This window comes from Antennarius striatus, chromosome 5 (assembly GCF_040054535.1).
Source record: "Antennarius striatus isolate MH-2024 chromosome 5, ASM4005453v1, whole genome shotgun sequence".
In the NCBI taxonomy this organism is placed as follows: Eukaryota; Metazoa; Chordata; class Actinopteri; order Lophiiformes; family Antennariidae; genus Antennarius; species Antennarius striatus.
Genome location: NC_090780.1, coordinates 2,174,290 through 2,185,000, shown reverse-complemented (window position 1 = coordinate 2,185,000; position 10,711 = coordinate 2,174,290). Strand labels below are relative to the sequence as shown.

Below are 10,711 nucleotides of genomic sequence, written 5' to 3'. Positions count from 1 at the left end.
AAACTGGGTGGTGGGACGTGTTTGCTATTTCACCTGCTGTGAAGCAGATGCAACGCAAGCCTGCCACACACACACACACACACACACACACACACACACACACACACACACACACACACACACACACACACACACACACACACACAGCTGAAGTACTGGCAGATTACTTACAGATGCAATAGAGCGTAGGGAAATGTGGACTGCTTCATCAGCGGGTTTCAGTGACTCATTCATGTCCTTAATGTCTACTCCGCACAATTAAGTGCACCTCTGCTGAGTCATGAAGACAGGACAACGTCTATCCATGCTGTGTTGGAGTCGAGAGGGTTGTCATAGTGCTTTACTGAAGTACAACTTTTGATTAACGAAACAAACACTGACAGGATACAAGTGGTTTGTGCATGTACATGTAAGTCAGAGGTGGAATTACTAGTAAATCAGCTGATGAAGGGAAAATAAATGGAATTGTCAGATCAGGGTAGTGTTTGATTCATAGAGGGAACAATCCAATATCTACAGTAGGCTTGTAAATTGGAAATAATATAACAACAGAATACTGAGAAAGCACAGTCCAACTGCTCGTGACAATGTTCAGAGACATGCACTTATATCATTATGCTGTGGATCAAACCAAACAGTGAAAACAAGGGTTTAGTTCTGTGACCAGAATTTAGAGTCTTTGCTTTACTACTTCGTATCTGTAGAGTCAATAAATAAATAAGCATTTGCAGCCACAGTCCAGAACTTGGTGTCCGGCCGGATATCAGCGTCAAATGTCCTATAAAGGAAACACCAGACAGATTTATTTAGTTTATTTTCCTTGTGGAATACATTAAGAGGCCACTTTGAACTAAATCTAATTTCACAAGTTTTATAAGAATAAGGTGAAGAAGCTGCGCTCCGGATCAGCAGAGACACACACCGGTAGAGGGTGAAAGCCGCTGTTCGCAGATGAGGATGGTTGTCTAATGGTTAGATCACCAGGCGCTGCCACTGTGACATTTGGTGGAGGATGGGTGATGATCTGGGGGTGCTTCACACATGAATGAAGCCAAAAACCAGGCTACCAATGGAAGGTACATGCTTTCTTCTGCTTCCTTCTATCTCTGAATGCTCTGAATGACAATTTTTTTAATGTGGAATTTGGGTGAAATGTTGCAAACAAGTAGAACACAACACAAACACATGTCTAAAAATGAAAAAACAACAACAAATAATCTTGAATGTTTTAGGCTGCATCATGAATGACATAACATTAATTTATTTTCTGTTTAATGACATTCATGGGGAAATCTCTTTACGCTGTTGTTGATCCATTGTGAGCACGTTTGATACGGACTTCATCCAGTGGAGACTCTGGTCTTGGTGGGGGAACCACTGATTTGATCTTCATGACAGAACTTTTACATCTAGCAGGACAATTATTTTGTGTCTGATGAGCAAAATGCAAATGAGATCTGTGATGTCAGCCAGCGGTCCATCATGCTTTAAATAAATAAACTACAACCCCTGAATTCAAAATTTTACCCTGACCTACTTCCATAGATCAAAGATCAAAGCTAGTGCTCTGACCTACTGCCATTGATCAAAGCAGAATCTTTGATGTACGGTCTTACTCACACTGGCGTTCTCCCTCGTCTTTCTATCTTACCCGGTTCATGAGTGTACAAAAGTTGAAATTTGACCTTGACCTACTTTTCTCAAGGTCATCATCTCATTTTCATCCCCTTTGCTGCCTGAGTAATGTGTTTTTTGTTTCATCTTTCTATCTGCAATGATTACGAAGATATTTGGTGGACTAACAATTACAATACTGTACATCACTGCTTTGAAGCGGGATGTAATAAATAAATTAATAAATTAATTAATAAACAAACAGCATGAATGAAAACTTAACTAGAACCAAGGCAGTCACAGACTGCAACATCCAGCGACACCCCTGAATTCAAAAATTGTACCCTGACCTACTTGCATAGGTCAAAGATCAAAGCTAGTGCTCTGATCTATTTTCATAGATCAAAGCAGTAGCTCTGATCTATGGTCTGTCTTTCTATCTTTCTTTTCCGGGTCCTGAGTGTACAGAAGTTGAAATTTGACCTTTACTTAGTTTTCTCAAGGTCATCATCTCATCTTCACCCCCTTTGCTGCCTGAGTCATGTGCTTTTTGTTCCATCTTTCTATCTGCAACGGTTGTGAAGACATTTGGTGGACCAACAATTACAACACATCAAAGCTGTGAAGCGGGATGTGATAAATAAATAAATAAATAAATAAATAAATAAATAAATAACAGCATGAATCAAAACCTAACTATGTGTAACTCGACAGCACGGTTTATTAATGGGGGGTCGTCATGAAGCTCTTTGAACTTTGAGCTCATGTCAACAGTTTCTACTCGCGTCACCCTCGATTAACTTTATTTCTTACAACTGGATGATCGTCTTTGAAGGGGGGGGGGTCGTGGGGGTATGTGCAGCCCCCCCCCATCCCTTCCCTCGACCCCCACCCCTCCCATCCCTCGACCCCCACCCCTCCCATCCCTCGACCCCCACCCCTCCCAACAGGACTGCCAGCCCGGTCGGAGTTATTCCAGGAATGCGTTGAACATGGCTGCCGCGATGAAGGCGCACAAAACGGGACTGCTGGAACTTCGAGTGACCGTGGACCGCTGGATCCGGGTGTTGGCCACTTTAACCGAGGATTCTCTCACGGTAAACCCCGGCGATGGTGCCGAGGAGCCCGCCAAGCCGAACGCGAGTCCTACGGGCGCGATCAACGGAGATCCCCCGAACCTGAGCTCGTCCCCGGTCCCGGAAACCATCACCAACGTGAAGCGCACCGTGAGGGTCACCAAGCAGGATGTTGGAGGTCTGGGGATCAGTATCAAAGGTAAACCCCCCCGGACCCGGGTCCACCAGGAGAAGTTCGGGCGAACTTATCTCCCGGGAACGAAGCGAAAGTGGATCCGCGGGCACGGCTGTCCGGAGCGGGTAGTGAACTTCAGACTGACCGCTAATCCGATCGCAGCTGCGCCGCATTCCGATTCTGTTCGATCGGGTTCGGATGCAGCAGAGATCAACATTAGAAGTTGTTGGAACAGAGAAAAGTTGTGATTATCTCATCTCTGGGGAGGGAGACGTTTGTGTTGACTGTAAGTCACATGTGAAGCAACTGGTGTGAAGAAAAGGATGAATGTGAACCTACATTCATGTAGGCAGAAAAAATTGATCCAAGTCTTGTTGACTTTTTAGTTCTGTTTACCAGCTGGTGACCCTTGTTAAATCACAAGGGAACAGTTTAAAGTGTTCCATCAACAGTCAGTAAAAAAAACTAATTATTTTTACTGACTGCCACAATTCTAGAATAATAAATAAATAACTTAAGACATAGTCTCTGCGTTTTGGTAAAGAGGCAAAATGTCTTCTAACTTTCCTACAAGTCCAGGTGACTTTTTCAAGTTCTGCTATGACCTGGATGACTAAAACTAAAAGTTATCTCTAGGGATGCTTTTGTTGGTCTGGCCTACTGCAAACCAGATTTATATACAGACACATAATTCCCCAAACGTTCAAATCTTAACCCATTCCTCATGGCCAAAGGTTGCCACCTCATGAATATTCCAGAGTTGATATTCTGCAACTGCCTTCAAACTCCACCAGATATTTTATGTGCAATTTCAGGAATTTGTCTGAAACAAAGTCTGAGTGGAGTTTGAGGGTTGTTTGCAGTCTTTCTTTTCTGATGTCCAAGCTTCATATTCCTTACAACTTCATATTCCTTCAAGGATTTCTTGATAGTTGATCTCACCCTCTACCTGAAGGTATTCAGCATCAATGAAAGCAAACAGCCAGACATTCACTGAGCCCACATGGTTTAATGTCGGTTGGGTGTTTATTCCCCTTCATGCAGGTCATCTCTGGTCCACAGGCCCAAAAGTTACAGTTTAGTTTTTTCACTCCACAAAACCACATCAGAAAACTTAATTGCCTAAGTTTGATGGTTCTGAGCTACTGTATCAGACTTCTTGTGCTCTTGGGTTGTGTTTATAAATGTAGGCTTCAATAGAAGAAAGCTTTTGTAGTCTAATTCTATAAATTTGCTGCAGTGTTTTTTTGCTTTTGGTTGCTATCTCATGTGAGCAAGCCTTTCAGGGACTTGAATGATGTTGGAGAACAGTAAAACGTCTTTAATAGTAACAATTAGAATATTAAGCATTTGGGAAAACCAAGCTATTTAACTGCCCATGTTTGATTTTATTGTTGCAAACAACTGATACATGCCATATATGCATCATGGGTTGAATAATCTTTCCTTCACCTTAGTTTTTTCTTTATTTGAGTTTTTCACAGGATAATGTTGAACGAGACTCACCGACTTACAGCTGGTGTTTACTTTTCCCCTTAAAATGTCCAATGTCCGTGTAAATATTTAGCCATAGATCTGGAGAGAGATTTAAAGTGCAATAAAAAGACAACTGTCTCGTCCATGAAAGGCATGGCTGTGAAGGTAGAATCTAGTAAACCGTTTTGGTTGACCTAAATGTCATGTTGCTGATCAACTACTGATTAAGTAGAGAATATCTGTGACCTGTCTGAACTCAGATCAAAGTATAGACCAGCAGAATTCCTTTCACCTCTCAGAGGGAAAAGGTTGTGACCTCTCCATATCGCTCCTGTCTTGCTTACATATCTGTGCTGCTGCCACAGCGGCTGATAGCAGTCTTTTCCTTTTTTTGTTTCCTCGCTTTAACGCACCGCTATCACGGCGGATATCTCAGACTGGGATTAACACTGGGAAACAACCTAAATACAAGAGGTCAAATGTCTAATAAGATGTTTTTGCAACTTTCCATAAGTTTAGCGATTTACAGTATTTTCCGCACTATAAGGTGCACCTAAATGCTTTTAATTTTCTTGAAAACTGAGAGTGCGCCTTATAATCCAGTGTGCCTTATATATGAAAAAGTTTTAAAATAGTCCATTCTTTGAAGATGAGTTCTCAGCTCTCAGCTGTAACCTTAACCCCCCACGCTGTTGCCTATCTGGTCAGCAGCCCAGACAGAATATAGTAATCCCTCAAATGTGCCTTATAATCCAGTGCGTCTTATAGTGCGGAAAATACTGTATGTATATACGTTCATGGCCACGTTACACTTTTCTGTTGGGGGATGGGGTTCCTTCTTCCAAGATTTTTTGATTTTATGATGGCAAAGTTGTAAACATCTGTGCCATTTACTTTGTGTTGAGAGTTCAATGATATGACAACGAGAAAGGCAATGATTGGACCTTCTTTCTGATATGCCTGTGATTGTGCGTAGTTTTCATTAGCATGTACAGTATGTGACTTTGATCTGTGTGTGTGTATCGACAGCATGATCACCTGGTGTCTCGACAGTGCACTGTTCGCATTTGATGGACACCTGTGGCACCATTGTCATGTCACAAAGATGGCTCATCATTATTATGACTGCTGATGAATGCGCCCCCCTCCCTCCCCCAACGGTTGCCAACAACAACTGCAACAACAAAGCCAGCCCCTAATGACATAAATGTAAAGTCCACCTCTGTGGAAACGGGTGGGTTTGAAAAATCAGACAGCATGTTATTAAAACAGATTCATAGCTGGAGCTCTGATGGTTTGTCACGGCTGAGATGCTGTTTGTTCAATTCGACAATGAAGAGAGGGAGGAAGAATAGTATAGTGTAACTGAAGGATACACTAGAAAAATACACAAGAAAAATACAGCAGATGAGGGGAAAGAAAGAAAGAATGAAGGAGAAAGTGGGTAAAAAAAGTTAAGTCAGCAAGAATCAGACTGAAGTAGATGAAACAACGGGGTCATAGTATTTGTTAGCAAGCTGACGCCATAGAACAGCTGACAGGAGCGGTAAGCAGTTGTCATTGGCTAAAGGTGAGAGCTATGTGGCTAAAGCAGCGGAGTCCTCCACTAGTGTTAATTTTAGTGAGCCCACCCCAGCTGGAAGGAAAACATTGCGGCAGTCAGCCGTTACTCACGCATGTCTAAATATAAGAAGAGAGGCGAGGAAGAGTGTCTCCAGACAGACAGACAGACTGTCCTTCTGGTTGAAGTTAGGAAGACTATGTCTGCAGACTTTTCTCTGAACAGTTTAGATGACAAGGAGCTTGGAAGCTTTGAATTTTCCCCTTAGTGAAAGTTGCAGCTATTTTGAGTTTGGATTGTTAAACGGTACCAGAGAAAGATAAAGATTGATGTGTTCTCTGGCGTTCTTTCACAATGAAATCAATGCTATGGCTTGCAGGTCAAGGACTGTACCACCACGTCCTGATCCATCAAACTTTTCCTGGCCATGGATCCCTTATTTTTTTTTCATCTAACAACTCAGATGATGCATGTCAATAATCTATTCATTAAAATATATTTCAACCATGCGTCTCATCACATACCAAAATATTATGGTTCTATATAAAATCTTGTTTGTCCAGACCTTCCTGCAATTTGGCTGATGCCGTTTGAATTTCTGTGGACATAGTGAATCATTTGAAAAGTAGCATTATCATAACAAGCACATTTTTAGCACAAAGTTACCTAATTAGCTACATGTCAGTGTTGTATAAACTAGTACCATTCATTTACCTGTCATGGCAACTGAGAATGGTTCCACCCCACCTCCACCATCACTACACTCCTGTCAGCTGCGTGACAGGCTGCCAGCTGGAGGTTGCTCAACTGTGTTTGCTGTGAAAAGTTGGAGGAAGAAAGGTTTTGTGGAGGTGGGGGCATATGGGAGGATTAAAGGATATGATGGAGGGGCAGACATATTGATGCTTATTCAGCATCCTGTCAGAGGTATTTCAGATTGGAGGTAAACATTAAGGTATGTGCATGGAGAGGGTCTGAATATACAAAGATTTGTGCGCCGTCACCTCCCTCGTATTTCTCCGTGTCAAACATTTTCAAAGTGAAAGCTGAATAATCATCATTCACTTGAATGTTACCTCAATTCAGATAGACAGTATGTTGTCCTTCATTGCTTAGCTGCTAGTTTGACACCAGTGTTCTGCTCTAATCACTTCGATACCAATGTCACTGTCACCCTCTGACAGTCTCAAACGACCAGGTCGTCTTTTGCCTACTTGTTCAACCATTCAGTTTAAATTAATCCCTGACAAAAATTGCCACCATTCATCAAGTAAAAAGAGCCAGCACCACAGTTGGTAAAGTGGGAACATGCTGTGCTGAGCTAGGCACACATTAGTACTTCAGGTCTAATGAAGCTGAGAGGTCACTTATTATGTACGTATTCCATCATGGTAGGTTTGTTGGAGTGTGAAATACTTTTAAATCTACCATTCAAGAGTGACTTCCATTTATTCTTGGATGTTTTGCTCAGTTAGTGCAGATGGGATACATGCAGTGGCTTACTTTGTTATTCTATAGTCTCTATCATAGACACCGAGTATATCTTTCCCGTTAGATCTGTTTGTTAATAATGACTAGATGTCTTATGTTTAAACAAGGAGAGTGTGGAGGTGGGGACTCATCACTGTTTCATTTTGGTTAGTTAAGACAGAGCAACAGGACAAACAACAGCAGAGACTAAAAGTGTGGAACTGGTGAAAAACTGGTATTCTGACATTTTCTGCAATTTTGTAACCAATGATATTTGAAGGATATCGTCAAGGTATCCTTCAGAATGTCTTTGAAAACCTCTATTGTTGTACCAGCTCTCTCTTCAGAGCATATCAGTTGTTGCGTTCTAATGTTATCAGTGGAAACATGTTTGAGTAAATTAGGTGGTGTTTGACTTGAACCTGAAACATTCAAGTAAGAACCACGTATTTTTACAGAATGTTCATAGACATCCAATTTCCGTTTTTTAAAAATTCTATTTTATCAACTTGTAGGTAAAACTTGTAGATAAACTCAACATCAGCTATTTAACACAATCGCGCTAGACATTATTTTAAGCATGATTTGAGTCTGATAGATGATTGTAGGACACACCTTCTCATGTACTGTTTTTTTATATTTTCATGATAAATTTCATGTTAGATTCTCACTACAAGCATAAAAACTATGAATGAACACATATAGAATTAGTAATTACAATGTACAGTAGTTAAACATTTTGAAATAAATGTGTTAAATTTTAGATTCTTCAAAATAGACAACTTTTGCTCATTATGCTTTCTACACTCTTGGCATTCTCTCAACGAACTTCATGAGGTTGTGTCCTGAAATGGTTTTCCAACAGTCTTCAAGGAGTTTCTAGAAGTGCTGAACACTTGTTGGCTGTTTGTCTTCATTCTGTGGTCCACCCCACCCCAGAAAATATCTTGACTGGCTTTAGATCAGGCGACTATGGAGGCCAGGTCATCGGATGCAGCACTCCACCATCCGTCTTAGTCAGACAGGTCTCACACAACCTGGAGGTGTGTTTCCAGTCATTGTCCTCTTGAAAAATAAGTATTGATCAATCTAAACACAATCTGGTCGGGATGGCATGTCGCTGCAGGATATCCATGGTGGTTCAGTGTGCCTTCAAGTTTGAGTAAATCCCCAACAGTGTCGCCAACAAAGCACCAACACACCTCCTCTATGCTTCTCGGTGGGAACCATGCATTAGAGATCATCCATTCACCTTTTCTGTGTCGCACACAACACAGCAGGTGGAACCAAACATCCCAAAATTTAACTTATCAGACCAAAGCATGGATTTCTGCTGGACAAATGTCCATTCGTTGTGTTTCTTTGCCCAAATACTGTAAATCTCTTCTGCTTTTTGCTTTTCCTTAGCCATTGTTTCTTTTCAGGTATTTGACCATAATTCATGTAGTCTCCTCTGAACAGTAGTAGAGATGTGTCTGCTACCAGAACTCTGTGTGGCATTAGTCTGGGCTCTGAGGGACTGTCAACTTGTGTTTCCTTAGGCTGGTGACTCAGATAAACTTCCCCTCAGCAGCAGAGATGACCCCTGGTTGTCGTTCCTGGGCAGTCTTCATGTGAGCCAGTTTCATCGTAGTGCTTGATGGTTTTTGCGACTGCACAAAATAATGACAGACTGTCATTTCTCTTCACTTAGCTGATTGGTTGTTGCCCTAATATGGATTCTAGCAGTTGCCAATTAGGGCTGTCAAATGTGTAATCAACTTGACTTCTGCACAACACAATAGATGGTCCCCAACCACTTAAAACTGCAAGTAAATTTATAAATTGAACTTGACAAGGCAGACCTTTTGAAGAGAAAAGCCATTTCAGGTGATAACCTCATGAAGCTCACTGAGAGAAGGCCTGTCAAACCTGTCAGAGTAAATGGTCTATACTTTGAGGCATCTATGAAATGTATTGAGAGTTCTTTCACATTTTTTCATTTGCTGCGTAATTCCTTGACTTCAGTTTGTATCTGCATTGCAGAAAGTAATGAAGATAAAGAAGAAACATTGAATGACTTTTGATAGGTAGTGTATGTATTTATCTATTTCCTACACAATTTTACATAAAAGTGTCCGATTGGTGTCCATGTTTGACCCTACACTTATTTCTGTGCTTTTACTGCGACTTGAACACATCTGAAAGTTAAGGTGCATCATCTAGGGCACGTTCGGGGATCTTTTGTCATTCTACTTTTATACAGCCACATTTTTTATCAACTTATCCTTCTTTAGAGAACTCCTGGACAAAAATGTTGCCATGCCCTTGATTTTGCTGTGCATTTAGTACGATGATAATCTTTTGTCATTTCAATGGACAAAAAAATGATTCTTATGTTTTAGAATGTATTTGACACAATTATTTATCTCTGTGGCAAAGACAGTTATTTAAGAAACTTTTCATATGATACTGGATTTCATGGAACATGAAGTTTTACATATTCACTGCTTCACTGTACCAATATATATCAGAATGCTTGTTTTATCAAGACTAAACTATTTAGGACCATATCAGCCCTCAGCAATAGAGACGAACCACTTTCCTTTTAGTGAGTAAAATGTAATTTGATCCATGTCAGATGTTCTGCTTTCTAATTATCAATAGTGACATAGCAATCTCTTTGTTTTAATATAAGGTAATTGATGTGTATGTCATAGATACCAGTAACAAGACACGAGGCAATATAAGTCAATTTATTATCAAATGTAGAACTCAGTTTTTGTCTAAGGATATAAAGGAGTTTTTTAAAATCATTTTAACAGAGGTTATGGTTCCCATATTGATTGATTTGCAAATTCACCGACTTAGCCTAAAACTAATGATACCATGCAATTAAAGTCATTTAAATACCAATAAAATGCTAAAATTTACTTCTTTTTTTTTTTTTGTAAAAATGGCAAATGAGGCTTAATTGCTAAACCAGGTCCAGAACAAACAGAACACCTTCCTATGCGCATTTGGCTACAGTGTTTTTCAGTTCAGTAACATCCAAGTGTTAACATACAGAAGATGAGTGCTTAAAACCAGAAACCATTTATCTTACTTAAAGCAGTCAGCTGTGGTGTTATGTGTAAACACAGTCCATCTGTCCATCCTTTTTTCTCCATGGTAAATGACACATTTCATCATATTCATATCATATAAAGTACTCACATTCCTGTTTTCTTCCTGAAATAATCCTGCATTTGATGGGTGGATTTTTTATCAGATGTGGAATAGGGCAATAACTTTGTTCTAGTGGTAGATCCACCCTTCAGAAGAACCAACTTCATGGGATTCACTGTTCTCAAATTCACC

The 10,711-nt window shown here is 40.4% G+C and overlaps 1 protein-coding gene across 2 annotated transcripts in view; it reads left to right on the top strand.

Moving 5' to 3' along the window:
* The first annotated feature begins 2,592 nt into the window (after positions 1–2,592).
* The window catches only part of snta1 (syntrophin, alpha 1), a 28,096-nt gene continuing 19,977 nt past the window's right edge, over positions 2,593–10,711 (top strand). For both annotated transcript variants that reach the window (XM_068315305.1, XM_068315304.1), the window contains exon 1: positions 2,593–2,889. In XM_068315305.1, the coding sequence (XP_068171406.1) occupies positions 2,607–2,889 (283 nt within the window). In that variant the 5' untranslated portion in view covers positions 2,593–2,606. The remainder of the gene's footprint in view (positions 2,890–10,711) is intronic.